The sequence below is a fragment of the Bombyx mori genome, chromosome 11 (assembly GCF_030269925.1).
Source record: "Bombyx mori chromosome 11, ASM3026992v2".
Taxonomy (NCBI): domain Eukaryota; kingdom Metazoa; phylum Arthropoda; class Insecta; order Lepidoptera; family Bombycidae; genus Bombyx; species Bombyx mori.
In genome coordinates, this window is record NC_085117.1 from 7546936 (window position 1) to 7565869 (window position 18934).

Consider the following 18934-nt stretch of genomic DNA (forward strand, 5'->3'; position numbering starts at 1 on the left):
ACATAATATTATATTAATTTTTTCACTTAAATTAACATTTTTTTTATTGCTTAGATGGGTGGACGAGCTCACAGCCCACCTGGTGTTAAGTGGTTACTGGAGACCTATAGACATCTACAACGTAAATGTGCCACCCACCTTGAGATATAAGTTCTAAGGTCTCAAGTATAGTTACAATGGCTGGCCCACCCTTCAAACCGAAACGCATTACGGCTTCACGGCAGAAATAGGGATGGTGGTGGTACCTACCCATGTGGACTCACAAGAGGTCCTACCACCATAACTTCCATCATCCATTTCTGGTATAAGCGACCAACTTTAAAATGAAAAGTTAAAACATAATGCATGTATAGGAAGACGTAAAAATATATATAGTAAAATTTTATGCAGATGACCAGGCAAGGCCAATGCATACCTGGTGTTAGTTGTTGCTGAAGTCTATACAACGACACATAAATTAACTCGCTTTGGGCATTGAGCTAAGTTAAGATTGTTCTTATCATTTTGTCTAATACATTAGACAATGTCTACGGTTTGTAAGGCACATTGTGAATTTGTACAGATCTCGTATATTTTTGACTCTTTCACTTAACTGTCTATTTTGAGTGGTGGGAGGGCGTATCGTAAGCTCATTCAAAGGGTTGATACCGCTACCACTCATTTCTGATAAGAAACGGTTATGATTTCCGTTTTGAAGGGTGGAACGGCCATTGTACCTACATTAGAATTGCGACTTAAACCTAATGTTTCAAGATTTCACTTAGCACTTCAATTAGCACCAGGCGAGCTCATTCACACAATTATACGATAAATAAACAGAAACACAGCACAATTGACTGAATGAGTTTTTTTTGAAGTGAAACTTCTTTAGGCGCATGAGGGTAAAATTTTTACAGATGTAACGTCACGCAGGTATGCAACGGAAGTGTCGAAAAAGAGAGAGAGAGCGATCGAGACCGATTGAGAGAGATTAAGACAGGGCGAACGTAGCATGAAGCAACTAGCCATGGAGTGAAAGTAGGGAGCATGCAAGTGTGAAAGATCGAGAGAAAAAGTGAGACAGAATGCTCAGTTCCTACATTAAAACATACGTATAAAGTATTTTATTTTTAATACAGCGCCATCTGTGAGATGTTTTAATACTAACGTGTGTATGAAACCTCTTGTAGTGAATTTTAATTTAGGATATACGTGAAGTTAAAATATCAATTCACAGAGGGCGCTACCTGATACTATAAAAGGTGATTTACAATTATTTACTAATGACAAAATTTTACTAATAATATACTTAGACATTTAGGATAATTGTATTTTAATTTTTGAAGGTTTCACTTCTAACACGTGTGAATTGCACACATGTTATTTATTTAAATAATGGACAAATCATAGTAATATATTATTTAGATTGGCCAGGTATAGCTGAGCGGTCGTTCCGTCATTGTCCGTAATCGGTGGAACTAAATTCATTGTAATAAAAAGCTTTATATTATAATGAAAAAGAAAAAAAAAACTGTTCCCATTACGTCCACAACCTGACTTGCCAATTTTGGCGCCATTATTATTAACCTTTGTGCTCTGTCAAACGGGCTACGGTATGAACTGTCATAGGCTGAAATAAATCATGGCCCCATAAAGGATTTCTGAAATTTTATCCCAAAGGTTTCACTTTACAGCAATGCGGAAGCCTATTATCGTTGTCAATTACCAGCCTAACAGAACACTGTAGCAGGCTTTCAACACATTGGCGTACATGACCGCACTCTAACAATGTTCAATTCCCGCTTTCATAATTTGCTGACCTGGAAATAAATGTTTCGCTACAAAATTCGTCTTCCAGATTTAATATTTTAGTGTAACGTTGAGATTGCGATGAAATTTCTGATGGTACACATACTGCTTAATTGCGTTAAAGTTAGTTCGGGGTTTTTTTATTTTTGTTTATTGCTTAGATGAGTGGACGAGCTCACAGCCCCCCTGGTGTTGTGGTTACTGGAGCCTATAGACATCTACGACGTAAATGCGTCACCCACCTTGAGATATAAGTTCTAAGGTCTCAAGTAGGTATAGTTACAACGGCTGCCCCACCCTACAAACCGAAATGCATTACTGCTTCACGGCAGAAATAGGTTGTTCAGCAGCTACGGAAATCTACCACCGCGGGAAAGAAATCCTATTGCTAATTCCTATTAAGTAATACGACCGTTGGGGTTGAAGTCCTGCGGCAAGTACCAGTTTTATGATGATTAGTCCGATGGATAAAAAAATGATTTTATATAATAGTAGGTAATTTTATCGGTAATTAGTTGAACGTATCCATTTGTAGAGTCAGTTTTCAATTCATTATCACTAATAACAAAAGCCGTGAGAAGTGTGGACGAGTTCACAGCCCATTTGGTGTTAAGTGGTTACTGGAACCCATAGACATCTACAACGTAAATGCGCCACACACCTTAAGATATAAGTTCTAAGGTCTCAGTATAGTTACAACGGCGGCCCCACCCTTCAAACCGAAACGCATTACTGCTTCACGGCAAAAATAGGCGGGGCGGTGGTACCTACCCGTCCCCCTGATCGTCAAATAAGAATAATTTATCCTATTGCTATTGTTTAAAGTTCGTGTTGAATCGATGCGATGTGATCGTGTATAAAATCGTCGCCAAGACGCGTCGTCAGTACGTTTCTGTTTGAAAGGAATTTAACTGCTTGAGAAAGGCTCTGAGTTTTTAGAGATTTAGATAGGTATAAATTGAGAGAAAAATTGACAATTCTAGTGTAATCTAATACTGTAAAGTAGTTAAAACTATTGTGAGACATTAATGTTTTTGCATTGAATATTTAATTTATTTATTTGTTTATTATTTAAAATTATTTAAATCGCCCTCGAAACCTCGTTACCAATTAATTTTTGCATTACTCAATATTTAAAAAAAACAAAGTTATATCTAATCCTTTAATTTATTTTTTAAAAATAAACAATAGTCGAATTCAAAAACAATCCAAGTAAGTAGTATATTCTGTTCACAATTCCTACTAATATAATATAATTTAAAATTAAAGTTTACAGTAACTTAGTTATTTTTTTAAGATTATCAGTTATAACTAGAGTTGCTGGAAGATTACAAATATTTTTTATCGTTGTAAATTGGCAGAGGAGTTCACGAAGCACCTAATGTCAATTGGTTTTGTTTTTTTGAAGGTTTAATGGCCTGGTAAGTGTCAAGTAGATTTGAAGTCCATACACCCGAGGACTTGCTTAGTGGATTCAATTTCCACGTACAGACCCACTGTCTCAACATATAGTGTCCGACAAAAATCCCACACTGCTATTAATATACCACTATCAGCTCAATAAAAAAATACAATATGGATGTAATAAGTGGTGACGGCTTTAACTGATGTTATATTTTTATTTTTCCTAGAGCGACACAGCACGTATGAGCAACGTGCCCGCTGAAGTTAAAGACCATGTGTTCAGAGCGAGTTTTTAACGTTGTCGATAGCGTAAAAGTTAACTCAAAGTATGCAGTTGGAACAGCGCCCCTAGCGGCAAACGTAGGCAAACGTTCCGATTCAATACAAATAATACTCGCACTAATCACACGGACGAAGAGGTAGTATTTACAATGACGGAATTTCAAAAACACGTCATCGAGAAATCAGCCGCAAAAAGAGCACTGAAATATATTGCACTAGCTGTACCCGTCCGCTTCGCTGGCCATTTAAAATTAACATTATTATTTCTCACCCCTACAAAGATTCTCATCATTAACGCCCCTGCAACTAGTGCAGGGAGTCCAAAACTCATATAAATATTAGCCTATCCATTAAGTACATATATTTTCTACATGGATACCAAGTTTCAAGTCAATCGGATGCATGATTCAGTAGTTATAACGGAACATCCGTAAAAACCACTGTAGATTTATATATTAGTATAGATTCTTCCAGTTTACAACGTTAATGTATAATTAAACTATGGTCTTTCGTAGAACCATTCATAACACTCGTCCATCCATGTTGCAAGAGATCATTGTTGCCATATACCTACCGTAAAACTGCTCAACCTCATAGATTTGGGATGAAAGTAAACATAATTTACAATGTTGTCTTTATTACCTTTTTATTTTTAGCTTTCGACTAAGAAATTAAGAACTAATAAAAAAGTACTGCTAACTCCACTTTTTGACGTTACTCCGTCTTCCTTCGATAGAGAATTAGGTCCTTGGCTAGTAGCAGTTTAGCGGCATCCCTGTGTTGCTGATAATCATGAACGAGGGTATTCAAAAATGGCAGAAAGTGTGAAGGCTTTACAAAGTGTCTGGCGCCAGCGACCTGAATCCAGGGTGACCATGCGAGCACTATCATTTAATTTGTCCATTTTCATGACATACGTCCCCAGATAAAAACAGAAAAAATTTACTGCATTTTCACAGTCATTTTACCGTAATTAATCGCTCCTTTATCGTTCATCGCTTTACCAGCATTTATGATTTGTTTAGCGTTATTTTTTAAATAAGACTTTATGTAGAAATCACCGAATAAATACAAGAATAACACTGTATTGAAGCAGACAACGAAAAGCAGACCATGTGCCGGCTGACACTCAGACGAAACGTGATTGATTATAATGTGCAGAAACATCATTACGAATTGGACCTGGCGAGAAGAAAATGAGAGTTAATTTTACATTAAGGGAATGTATAGATAATAAATTAATGTGGGGTAGGGATGCTGAATTCCTTTGTAGAAAATCATGTCGGTGTGTCATATCGGTGAAAACCTTGATTTAATTTTCGGCTCTGAACCTTTATGCAGGTTTTATTTATTTATTTTTATTGTTTAGATGGGTGGACGAGCTCACAGCCCACCTGGTGTTGAGTGGTTACTGGAGCCCATAGACATCTACGACGTAAATGCGCCACCCACCTTGAGATATGAGTTCTAAGGTCTCAAGTATAGTTACAACGGCTGCCCCACCCTTCAAACCGAAACGCATTACTGCTTCACGGCAGAAATAGCGGGTGGTGGTACCTACTCGCCCGGACTCACAAGAGGTTCTACCGCTAGTAAAAAGCTTACTGTGCTAGCATCGTTTTAGTATCTTGTAGATAGTTATTGGAGCTTGTGATCACCTAGACTTCGAAAACTGTAATTTCAATGCTATGAAGTTGCTGTGAACGCTATAATCCAAAGCGGAACACACGTAAGATAGATGAGAATTTGTAGGTTTAATTACCATTTCGAGAGTTGAAAGGTTATTTGGTTAAAGTGACACTTCGCTTAATACGCGACATTTATCTTTATAATTAAAAGTACGTTTTATTTGGTATTAGCATCAATAGTTCGATGTTTTTAATTGAACTTCAATTAAGTTCACTCCATTGAAGTAGCTGAAGAAGTTTTTTTTGTTATGATATTTTGGAACGAAGTTCCTTATGGGACGATGCGGAGAAGTACCCTAACCGGGAAAAAACGTCCGTAACGTAAGATTTTTATTAGTAATGCACGACTTAACTTTGTAATAACGTACAAATTAGTAATGCATACAGTGTACGACTTAACTTTGTAATAGCGTACAAAAATAAAATATTTTTTTTATCATGCATTGACCACGATCTCAGAGCGTTTGTTTGCGCAATACACTAACTCATATGCAAACAACCGTGAATGAAGTGTACCACAATTAGTTCGCACGTTACCGAATGACCGTGGGTTGTTGCGAAACCTCTAGTTTTATTTTCTTTATACCTCGAATAGAACTTAAAATTAATATTTTTATAATAAGGAACTTCGTTCTTCGTTCGGTTTCCCACGACGCCACACATCATTTTTTCCAAATTTTAAACTTGAAATGGCTCTGCTGTAAAGTTGCAAACACGTCACTTCAACCAAATAGCCTTTGTCTCGTCGATTTGAGAAGTTTTATTTATACCTAAAAATCTTACCAGCTGCATAGCAGTGATGTACTTCTTCCACCACAAGTACTTCGTGATCCTCGGGAAAACGGACAAACAGTAATATCCGTACATGATAATGTGGACGAAAGAGTTAATGGTTCCGAGGAAAACTGTGCCATCAGTCCTGCTGTATTTCACCACTGACCACGTGACCAAAACCATCATAGTGTGATGGTAGACGTGAAGGAAGGTCACCTGGCGTTGGTTTTTACGTAGGACGAAGAATATAGTGTCCATCAGTTCCACAACTTTGGCTACGAAATAGTAATGACTCCCGTCTAGGACCTGGAATTTAAATTAAAATACATTTAAAAAATTCTAATAGTCTATTATAATGTAAGCTTAAGTCGTTTACAGTACGGTTCCGAAATTAAGAGCTTGGAGACGAATTTGATTTGGTTAAGGAAGATCCAAAAAGTACATTATAATTTCAATCTAGAATTTAAAAAAACCAGCCATATTTGTCGGATGATAAAGAAGTAGAGATAAATAAACATACTGAGAAAATAATAATGAAATTTAGAAATAGCTAACCAAAATTTTTGTTTCGTCTTTTTCGCACAGACATTTCTTGTTCCACATTCCGTATTTACTCATAAATTGGTAGCCCTGAAATAGAACATATTTTTGAATAATTAAAAACACTGGTCTGAACATTATTTATTATAAGGGTGTGTCCACACCCACGATTAGTTGTACGGTCCAAGTGGTGTTAAATGGTTCAACATCAACAACTTCAATATTGTCTCTCATCTTGGAACATGAGCTCTAAGTGTCAACCTAGAGCTGACGTTTTACAGTATTACGGCTTACTGCTTCACGGCAGAAATAAGCAGAGTGGTGGCACCTCGTTGTGCAGACCTACAGTAATCACCCAATTCATAATTTTTGCGGGTTTTTATTAGACAGTACAGAACTAGCTGGATGAAAAAAAATTTGAAAAAAACTTAGATATGTTTAAATATAGATATAGTAAACATCCAGACAAAGAGCAAACAAATCTGTTCATCACATAATATTTGCCCGATGTGGGAATCGAACCCACGACCCTCGGCGCAATAGTCAGAGCCGATCTCTACTGCGCCACCGAGTCAGTCAGTTAGTACCTACACCAGTTAACACCAAATGGGCTGTGAGTTCGTTCACCTGTTACACGAGTAACCTTGATTGAATAAAATTTTCGATTGAATTCAATATACCCTTGAACTTTTCGATTTGTGTCAGAGGTGTCAATGTTTTTCAATATAATGTAATATGAGTTTACAAACAATGGGAAGATCTTTTACATTCGATTCAAAGGAGAATGCCTTGAACTTTTTTTTTTATGAAATCGTCTGTATATATACTAATATCATTATAAGATATGTCGATTTCCTTTCTTCAGTCGTGCTCCTCATGTCTAAGGGTTGAGATCACCTCCATCCATGAGTTCGTTTCCAACGTTGATATAGAAAGCAAAGATGGTGTTTGGAGAACACAAAATTTTTGCAAAATGTTATAATATAATGTTACATAGTAAATTGTAAGAAAAATTAAAAATTTTGAGGGAGAATCGGGCTCATGCCTCAAGAAGCTTAGACTTATGTACACTTTCACGAATTACGAATATACTAAAAAGAAAAGTATTTGTACTAAGCTACTAAATGAATATTGATTTCCAAATACATTAGAATATTTTATGTTTTATAGCTGGCAACGATATTCGCTCCGCGTTAAACGCATAATCTTTCCCCCAGCCTACCTTAATGAGTTTTGTCTCGTTTGAGTCTCGGACGCAAGCCGTTGAGACCTAGGGTTTTGGTCGTGTCAAATTCGACATTCTCACCCAACAACCTTACGCGTAGGCGAAAATCAGGCGATTTCCTACTGTTCCAAAAAATATATTGCCACAGTAAAAAGATACTTAGTTCTCAAAATCGAAATAGAAAACAGTAATTAAAGGAGTCAGGGCTGTGACGTCAGTCAAAATTTATTACCAAACTTCACGACACGCAGAGTGATAAAACGCATATAACTTTACTTTGTTTGTTGAACCACGAAAAGTACTTTGGAAGCTATGAGGGAACAAATAAAAATATCCAACAAACATATATTCTCTTTTCTCCTCTTCCATCAAACAAACAGAATAGACAAACTAATTAATCTCAATTAACGATCTTTTGAACCTAGCGACTATTGATTTTGTATGGAATACGCAACGAAATCTAAACTCCAATATGCCCCAAAAACATACCTTTGTTTTGTCACAATAAAACAATAATGTTTGCTGTTCATTTCCCGTCTGACGTATGAAAGATGCAAGCGACGTTTCCTTATTGCGACCCGTCTGAGACCAGATGACTATATTTGCATTATAAAATTGCTTTACAGTGTGCGAGACGCATCCATCTACTAACCAGGACATCATTTAGAGACCTCAACCTATAATTATCACGTGTGTAGTAGAAAACGAGACAAGCAGACCAATATATACGATTTAATTCAAGTCTAAAGTTATATTATGCTAAATCTATAGTCAATAAAATTTAGGTTACGATTTTTCCTGAATAAATTTCAATTAGCTCAAGTTCTTGATTTCCTAAATATAGGTTTGGTGATTGACGAAAGCGTATATGAATACGACGCACCAAGCAATCGCGGGAGCGAAGGATATGTAGTTTTACGAAGAAAGGAAGATCTTATACCGAGCGGGTGATATTGCTCGGTAGACCGACGGTCCGAACGTTGTTGTTCGGAACTTTTATATATGTTGAAAATATATTGTGTTGAAATATTATCTTGAAAATGTTGTGAGTTTCAGGCATTTGTCTAATATCTTGTGTTGTATGATGGCTACCGCCACAGATATGCTCCCAGATCCTCGTTAGGTTTGCCACACCGGGACTTATGGAGGATGCATACAGCGGTTCGCCAACTGAGAGGTCTAATGGTCGCGTCGCCGAAATTCGTAAGTGCATCAGTTCGCGAGGCCAAGTGGCGAAATGAGATGCGTAGACAGACTGCTTCTACTCGTCTTTTGCAAGTTTTGAATGTCTCGTTGGCGATTAGACGCACGGGCAACGAACGTGTGATGGAGAAATTGGTTGTTGGATTCGAATACAACATACCACATTCTCTATACGTGAGGTAATTGCCCCAACTATTAGAGAAGTTTCATTATTTATTTATTTATTTATTTATTTATTTATTTATTTATTTATTTATTATACACTTCATGTAAAATTTACATTGGCGGACTTAATGCCTAAGGCATTCTCTACCAGTCAACCAAAGGTAGTGCAAAGTAAATAGTGGTAGGTGCAATGAAATTTCCGGCCCAAATAAATGTCGTCCAAGCCCATATACTTAGTATCAAAGGTAATTCAGTGACTTTAAAACGTAAGTTTAGACTTATTTGTAGCACTTACCAAATAAAAGATGTAAAACGAGACGGCAACTTGTAAATTGTTGTATACAACAAGAAGCTTTTCAACATTGTAGGGTTTTCGTTGCCTCATGAATTCCGGACCGAATTTCAAAACGAACCACAAGTATAGGATTATAATCGTGGTAACAGGAAATGGGGATGACATCAATAGTTTTTGATCCGTATAATCACCTGAAAGATAATAAGGTGATGCTAGTTTGGATGACTCACTAATCGCATCGTTGGCACTAATGGTCCAGGCATCCCTTGGGGCTGCTGCCCAACAGCCACTCTTATCGAAATGCTTTCTCAGTGCTGAGCTTGAAAAATGAATATTGATTTGCAAAACTATGTACGAAGGCCCTTCTTTCAAATACGACCAAAAATCGTAAAAGGTAGGAGGATTCTATGGACAATTTTATAGCCAAAATGATGGTCTCCGAACCGAAAATAAGGATTAAACGAGCATAAATTACATTTACGTTGTAATGCTCTCATTAATTTAATGGTCCACAAAAAGCGGCGGGTTGTTACGGCGAGGCCATTTAAATCGCGGAATGCACGTTTAAAATTATTGGTTTTGGTCGCCTAGTACTGAGAATGCTATAGTTCTTAAAATGTACATATGGATTTTAAAAACATTATAGCTGATATAAACTGAGACTTAACCGAACCTTAAAAGAACAGCACGTTCTTCTCTGCTTCTTTTTAATGTTTCTAAATCGTGAAATGTTAGGTTGATGTTTTGGATAAAATCGTTGATTTTTAGTAATAGTGCTAAAAGGAAAATGTCGCGGCTCTTACACTGTGAAAAAATTTCCATGAAGAACAGAATAGGCACTACAATATTGGATCAAATTTTAAATTTACCATTCAAGCTTCATTGTCACTTGAGCCACAGTATCACCTCTGAACCTCTTGATATCTCCAGATGTACTGTAAATACTGGATCCAAAGGTCTGCTGAATCCTTGTCAGATCAATTTGCCTGTAGCTATTCTGTGGTCTAAATGTGTGCTTAATGAGCTTAGTGAGAAATGAAAGCTGCCGAACTCACCGGCTCCTTTGAACTCCCAGAACGATGGCACATCTATTCTTTCCATGTTTAATTTGAAGACAGGAAACGACCACTGATATTCGGTAAAGCTAAGATTTCATCCTGTGGCGCGTTTTATACTGCCTACCACAAATTTGCAGTTCGGTTTAATACCTCCTGTCGAAGTTTGTTGGCGTAATCTCTTTTGTTTTACAATAGTATAGGTTGCGGTGGGATTTGCAGCGGAAACGGAAAGTTTGAGGGTACGCCGAGTGAGTTTATGTATTAGGGCTGATTGTGTACTAGACTTGTTCGAGAATAAAAACTCGTATCTCGATAGCCATTTAAGCCATCAGACGTGGAGCTTAATAGTTACAAGCGGTGTAAGCTTCCAAGAATCGGTAACACCGCCTCCTATACTACTAATTTTAACATAGCTATTGTCACATTCTAAAAAAAATTCGTTGATATTTTCAAAGTTCCGCTATACGTAAGAAATCGCTGTCACGTCGCTTCGAAAAACACGCTGCTTGTGGGACGAAAACTCAAACGGTGACCCTTATTAATATTCCATTTGAATTCTAAATACTTCTAATTGAGCAATTGATCGAACTTGGCATTGTGTTGTAAATATGCTCATTGAAGTTTAACGTATATATGTATTTCTTAATTATTGTGTTTGTATAATACTATAAAATGATTTGTAATTAATTGCTTAATAGGCGACTTAACCTAATACGTGTATAGCTCTAAATTTGCTTAATTATTATTACTATAGTTAATTCTTATATTAATCCTTAAATTATTATGATGCTTATAGTATAGTTACATAAATTATATTATATACTGTTGTTCTTAAGATCTATGAATAATAATAAATTGATGATTAGAAATTCCAAAATTGTCTTTATCTCCCGTCTACATTTGACTAACATAAACAAAACAAAACAAAACCAAAAAGTATTTTAGAACAAATACTTTTTTTTTTCAATGTGTATTTTTGACGATACAAGCTCCCAATGAGTTCGGATTTCAGTAAAGCCTTCAAAAGAAATTTTCTGGGATACAATGTATGTCAAAACAATTTTATTTGCGAATTTCCAGTTGAAATTAACCTCAACACACATGAATTCTAAAATGTTGTCGAAAAGCTTTCAAATCGGTCTCGCGTTTTCGGGGAGCTTTCAAATCACGTCTCGTAATAATGAAGCTTCCGCGTAAACATTAAACGAAATAATGTGTTTCTCGTTAATTAATGCAACCTTTTTAAATTTTTGGGTTATCATTTTGTTTTTTTTTGCATTATGAATTTTGTCCTTTTTTTTCAAGTGATGTAATTTTTACTTGAAAATAGTAGAAGAATGAAATAGAACCTCCTATCCTATATTCGTTTGTACTGGTTCACGTAAAAAGCGGACGTAGAGAATAAAGAATTTCATTTCATTCTGATATCTGTTACTGGTGGTAGGACCTCTTGTGAGTCCGCACGGGTAGGTACCACCACCCTGCCTATTTCTGCCGTGAAGCGGTAATGCGTTTCGGTTTGAAGGGTGAAGCAGCCCTAAGAACTGTACTGAGGCCTCAGAATTCATATCTCAAGGTGGGTGGCGCATATACGTTGTAGATGTCTATGGGCTCCAGTAACCACTTAACACCAGGTGTGTTACAAGATATATTTTTATGTAAGTCTGTTAAGATACAGCACCGTCCATGCTAGTTTGCTCATTCCTCTCCCTGCAAGGTTGTCTGGAAGAGATCGCTTTCAGCGATAAGGCCGCCAATTTATGTCACCGTCTATTATTTGTTTTATATGCTTACTCTGTACATGTAGTGTTATTTAAAAAGTTATATTATTATTATTATTATTCCCACCACCACCACCTTATTTCTAGCGCAGCGATTATCCTATGAAACTGAGACTTAGATACTCATGTCTCACGGTGAGTGTCGGTATATACGTTGCTGATATCTATGGGCTCTGGTAACCATTTAAGACCAGGTGGGCCGTGAGCTCGTCCACCCATCTAAGCGATAAATAATAATAAAATTATTTTTCTTCTCTGAACACATGAGCAGAGATGACGTCGACGACAAAGTATTTACAACGTAATCAATTTTCAAGCAAACTGTGACTTTATAGCTTCATGCAACGCTTGTTCTCAAATTTCAAGACTGTCATAGTTACATTAAGCAGCTGTATTTTCAGCATAACTCTGCCAGTGTCAGTCGGCGAGGGTATATTCCAGCCTTTCCCAAAATGGGCGATAACGCCCCCGTGTGGACGCTGCAGACCTAAAGGGGGGCGGTAAGAGACCCAGTGAAAAAATGGGGGGGAAAATGTAGAGGCTTGGGAGGCGATTTATAATTTCATTTAAAAGGACACTTAGACACTGACTAAGCTCTCACTATAGTGGTTTTTAAGAAGGTGAAAAAATGGGGGCGCTAAAAAATAATTTATTCTCAAAGTGGGCAGTAGACAAAATAGGTTTGGGAACCACTGGTATATACGAATGAAGCTTAAGCACACACACACATACATAGCGGACTGGTTAATAGGAAGAGCGCAAACATCCGTTTTATTACTCAACAGCTATTTATTGTATTTAGACGAACAGCGTGTTAGTTGTAGTTGTTTTTTATTAGTCGTACGTACCTACGTTGTATTGAAGACAAAATTACATTTTTACGAGACCTTCTTTTATTAGATTAGCTAGCTTCCCGCCCGCAGCATCGCCTGCATTAGCTACGCTTTATATCGCGTGGATTGTGATTCGTGTTCAGCAGTGGAATAAACCATAGCCCTTATTGTGTTTCCAGGGTTCAAATTATTTCCATATCTAATTTTGTCAAAATGATTTATTCGCTTGGGCTAGAGTTAGTTACTTATTCTAAATATTTGCTATATAGTTTTTAACGGCTAACAAAGCCCACTGAGTTTCTCGCCGGATCTTCCCAGTGGGTCGCGTTTCCGATCGTGTGGTAGATTCTGCGAAGCGCTGCTCTTTCTAGAGCTAGTGTTAGCAACGTCACCGGGTTAGAGCCCCGTGAGCTCAGCTACACGTCAAGGAAAAGCTGAAATAGCCTCTCAAGGCTATCAGTATAGGTAGGAATCTAGTATGACCCCTCGAGGTCACTAGAAAAGGTAGGAATAAAAAGGCTAACAGTGTAAAAGCAAACTCTAAACATTTTTAAAATACGATAATGTTTTTACAGCATACGATTTTAATGAAACAAATCATATACAACGTATATGTGAATACTGATGAAAATAATATTCATTAATTCCAGAGATGTCCGCGAACAAACAGACAACAGATAAAAAAACTATTCTAAAGATCGTTGCTTTTGTAGGTACTATTACTCTAGTTTACTTACTCCATATCTATTTTCATTACTTTCGTTCAATGTACAGACACACCGAAGTCTGGTGTTCTATTATTTGTATTGATACAATGGGGTAACTAAAAGAAAGTTGCTCGTATGATTCTGGATAGAAAAAGCTAAGCGTTGAATGCTACCTAAATATCACTCTTTATTTTTGTATCTTAGTCTTGATTTACTTCGATTAAAATAGCTATTACATTTAACAGGCAATTGAACACTCTTTAACCAAGAAGGTTATTTGGTTATGATGGTCATAGCTTCCATACTACGACAGCGCTACGAAATTTTGTTACTAAAGACAAGAACGTAGTCGTGGCATTCCGTTTTGGTGCCCATATCGTGTCTAACGTTCAGTGAATAGGAAAATTAAGTTTTTCGGGACTAATTATTATTTTCCCTTTAATATGAAAGTCGTTTGTAAGCACATCTAGGGCAAAGTGAAGGCTTAGAATATGTATAGGTAGGTATGTATGCACCAAGACTAATTGATCCCTTGTCTTTGTTACGAATTAATAATAAAAACTTCCAATACCTCGGCACAGACAGTCTAATGACATCAGGGAAGATTATAAATAACCTTTAAATTCTGAGCTGTTTGGTTACCGTTGACATTACATACAGCGTGTGTTTTTACAGCAAGGAGCAGTTGTGAAGAATTCCATTCTGTTTATTAAAATGACTCGGCGTAATTAGTCTTTGTTGAGGATTCTAATCGAATGGATGAGCTCACTATCCGCTTATTGTAAAGCTGTTATCAAAGCCCCCCGACGGAAATGTAATACGGCCCCAACCTTGAGACATGAGGTCGAACTTTTAACTGTGCAACGGCAGTCCCACTGTACCGATCGGAATAGATAACTAGTTTACAGTTCTCCTCCACGGTGTTTCCGGAGCATTATGACATGTTCTTCTTCAAATGAGGCTTGTGGAGTGTACCTACAGGTAGGCAGCGACTTGGCTTTGGCATTGCTGAAGTCCATGGGCTCCAACTCACCAATAGGTGGGCTATATGGTCGTCTGCCTACACGGTCAATGAAAAAGAAAAAAAAGATTTAGACAGAGTGTATGTGCCACCCCTGAGGGCCTACCATCAATAAAATGACAATTATTTTGGAACCGACAACCCTACATATAAAGACGACGGCATTCGTGGTTATAATGCCCAGATAATGAATGTACCTACCGCAAAGATTTACATCTCGGACGCTTTGTGTACTTCGCTATCGTACGAGTACGCCGGAGATAGATGTTATTTACAGTCCGCGGCACAAATTTTGAGAATCACATGCTTAGATAACGACACAGCCTTCCTCAGTAGTGCCTGGTAGATATTCGTAACTAATAACCCTTATTTATAGCAGATAATCTTGTAAACCTATCTATATAAATAACAAATACTGTTTGCATGTGTGTTTGTCTGCTGTGCCTTAATAAGCCACTCAATACCTTCCTAAGCGTTCATCAGATTGTAGTATCACTGCTATACATATAAGATAATTTAAATTTGATTTACAATTAATACCATTTAATAGCAGGTTGATCGAGGGTTCATTTATCGATGCAGTATAAAAAAAATCGTCTACGTTTGGGTGAGATCGACCCGCATGTCAGTTGAATCTAATTTTACATTACATTGCGTGCTATGTAAAAAATAAGCAGAAATGGATAACTCTTTCAGGCACCATTTGGCGTGTTGTATGTATTTGGCATTTAATGATTTAAATAAAACATTTCGCACGATATAGTGCGGCATTTCCTTAATTCAGATCGTGGCTCGTTGGCTCTACGCATTCCATAAACTAGTTTAGTTTTGGCTCGGCTACGTGATACAGTAACATGACGTGGATTAAGTGAACTGGAATCGGCTGAAAGAAATCGTGACCTGAAAAAAAAGTAAAAATAAAATGTCTATTTTTTAACGAGGTCAGAATCTCCTTTTAGTTTGTTAAGCCAAAGTAGAAAAACATATACTGTCATCGGTCCTTCAAACGTGTGAAAATTCTCAAGTGAATTGGACGTTTCGGAATCTATGGTTCCGTTATGTGTTTCGGCTTGAAGGGACGGGTAGTCGTTATACTGTAATAAACTAAGAATTAGAAGTCATAGCTGAAGGAAGACAGGTGGTGGTATTGAAATGCTTGATGTCTGTGGGCTCCGATGACCACTTAACACCGGTTAGGCCGTGGCCGTCAATTAAGTAATTAAAAATGCAAACTGACCTAATCTATCGTTATGTAATGGGAGCTTTCAACGTAGTTTTCTCAATTTTTGAGACGACGATTAATTGATGAATTAGGTCACAGACCATACCTCATAATGTAAAGGCCGTCGCCCACCTTGAGACATTAGCTGGCAGTCTTAATTTTATTTTTTAATCGCCGCTCCGCCCTCAACCCAATAACGAGAAATAGGCAAGATGGCAGTACTCGCTCGCGCGGGCTTATAATGCTTCAGCCTATTCTCTGTTAAATATTTATTCGCCTTTACGATACCTATGGGAAGTGATGGGGTGGTGCTACCCCAGGCTACACAGTCGAGACTTCGACCCTTCTAGAACCTGCTTCTTTCTCTTATTGATCCCTAGCTGTACAGCTTCACCAAAATTCAATCGCAGGCCACAATTTAGAATAATGGACGTTCCAGTAAAATTCGTAGTGTGCAGTCAGTTAGTCTCATACTGACACGGTCACGCACTGACTTTGTCCTTGACAGTTTGTTAGGCGTATCCCTGTTAGGCTGAATGTTACACGCTCTCTCAGACACAACGATTTGTTAAGCAATGTTATACGCTGTTGAATTTTGGTATGGGAGACAGACGCCAACACGAGCTCACTTTGGGGCTCAATCTGTACTAATAAATCTACAGTGGTTTTTACGGATGTTCCGTTATAGCTACTGAACCGTGCACCAGATTGACTCGAAACTTGGTATCCATGTAGAAAATACATGTACTTAATGGATAGGCTAATATTTGAGCATATTTATTATATGAGTGTTGGACTCCCTACACCAGGTGCGGGGGCGTTAATGATGAGAATCTTTGTGGGGGTGAGAAATAATAATGTTAATTGTAAATGCCCAGCGAAGCGGACGGGTGGGTACAGCTAGTAACTTAAAAAACTTATAAAAGCGATATTAAGTGGTTACCGGAGTCCATAGATATCACAACGTGAATACAACCCGCTTTGGGACATGGATGTGTGAATATCTAAGTCTCAAATTTTATTTTATTTTTATTGCTTAAGAGGGTGGATGAGCTTGCGATACACCTGGTGTTAAGTGGTTACCGGAGCCCATAGACATCTACAACGCAAATGCCGCCTGCTTTGAGATATAAGTCAGTTCTCAGTATATTTACAACGGCTGCCCCACCCTTCAAACCGAAACGCATTACTGCTTCACGGCAGAAATAGGCGGGGCGGTGGTACCTACCCATGCGGATTCAGAAAAGGTCCTATTACCAGTAATTACGCAAATTATATTTTTGCGGGTTTGATTTTTACTACACGATGTTATTTCTTCACTGTGGAAGTCAATCGTGAACATTTGTTAAGTACGTATTTCATTAGAGAAATGTATAGTATCAAGACTGTTGCACCCTTCAAACTGGAATGCATTACTGCCTCATTGCAGACATAGATAGATTATCTACCCGCGAATAGAATAGATAGATAAGACGCTCTAAAAAGCAGGAAATTTACTAGCACACTTTATAATTAACGGTGTTTCGAATAATGTAGAGTTTTTGGTTTACAATTTCATGAAAACTTCAGCGTAAATCACAGAAAATAGCTACGTAAACACATATTCTTTGTCTCATAATGAAGCCAAATCAAATTTCAAAGCAAAGTTTTGTCTTTCGTTTCCACCCTGATCTCTTTACTGTTATATCCACGGCTCCGTACGTGGGTTAATGGGAATCTAATGACGTCACACGCCAAGTAATTTTATTGTCTTCGTATTAACGAGTAGGTACACGCTGGAACTGAGATTTTGAATTGGAATGTAATTTTCATGTAATATTTTTTTCTTCTTAAGGGTTATTTCGTTTCAGAATTTTCAGTTTTTTGGATTATATGACATAATTGTTTTGATGTAAATTGATTGAAGTTCCCGTGTTTGTTTTTCCGTAATTACTAGTCTAGACGATTTAAATTCGACTCCGTGTTGGAGTCAATGTTTCTGTTAACCATATGAGCGCGAATCGTCGATAGATCGACTCTAATGCGCATAAAGTGCGGAGCGTCAGAATACCGACTTTTTGCGCAGTTTGATTATAGGTATTGGGTATCGACTATCGACCTGTACGGACGTGCCTTAGCGCGCGTATGTAATATATAACGATTGAAATAAGTTAATAACCATTTAAATTTATTTTGCTGTGAATTTAACAATTTGTGTATTTTTTTATAGGTTAAAGCTTTTTTAAAGGTACTTTAATTTTCAAAAATATTTTATAAACTCCTGCAAAATATTATATGTGAAAATAAGCTCAGCATTAAAAGGGTTAATATATCTCGTTGTCCGAGCTTAGCATGCACTTTCACACATGTTCCTAACACCCATGACACCCAATGGAACCCCTATGTTGGAGCTTTCGAATTAAATTCAACTATAATGTGTGTGAATAATTTGATTGCAAGTTACTTCTGTGCTTTAAGCTTCCACTGTTGGTATAAAAACTTGAAACCAGTGTGCTGGATGGAGTTGGAACAAAGTACGTACTAACTCCATACAAATTTGAGTTAGCTTTTACGCGATCGAGAAGTTAAAAAACTCGCACTAAGCACAAAGTACGCGTGACGTTAATTGAATTGACAATTAAAACCTACACTAAATCAAATCAAATCAAAAAAAAAAATGTGTGCAATTCACACGTGGTAGAAGTGAAACCTTACAAAATTAAAATACAATTATCCTAAGCGTCTTAAGTATATGTAAAATTTTGTCATTAGTAAATAATTGTAAGGTAGCGCCCTCTGTGAATTGATATTTTAATTTCACGTATAATCCTAAATTAAAATTCACTACAAGAGCTTTCATACACACGTTAGTATTAAAAAATCTCACAGATGGCGCTGTATTAAATAGTATGTATATTTCTGTCTCATTCTTTGCTGGCTTCATCCTACACATTTTTGTATTTGTGTCT

The 18934-nt window shown here is 37.2% G+C and overlaps 1 protein-coding gene across 1 annotated transcript; it reads right to left on the minus strand.

Annotated features, from left to right (window-relative positions):
- Positions 1–4094: 4094 nt before the first annotated feature.
- LOC101743752 (elongation of very long chain fatty acids protein 7) lies at positions 4095–10930 on the minus strand. The gene is made up of 5 exons (XM_004931627.5): positions 10420–10930; positions 9365–9555; positions 6492–6566; positions 5946–6242; positions 4095–4656 (listed from the first exon to the last, which is right to left on the minus strand). The coding sequence occupies exons 1-5, from the start codon at positions 10463–10465 to the stop codon at positions 4417–4419; spliced, it is 849 nt and encodes a 282-aa protein (XP_004931684.1). The 5' UTR covers positions 10466–10930; the 3' UTR covers positions 4095–4416.
- Between the last annotated feature and the right edge of the window lie 8004 nt (positions 10931–18934).

What these genes read in the sequence shown, in the direction of transcription:
- LOC101743752 (XM_004931627.5), bottom strand. Translation starts at nt 10,465, where the DNA reads ATGGAAAGAATAGATGTGCCATCGTTCTGGGAGTTCAAAGGAGCCG. An exon ending in AAGACGAAACAAAAATTTTG is followed by an intron (nt 6,243 to 6,491) that starts GTTAGCTATTTC and finishes TTTAAATTCCAG; the next exon opens with GTCCTAGACGGGAGTCATTA. An exon ending in ACATCACTGCTATGCAGCTG is followed by an intron (nt 4,657 to 5,945) that starts GTAAGATTTTTA and finishes TCTTCTCGCCAG; the next exon opens with GTCCAATTCGTAATGATGTT.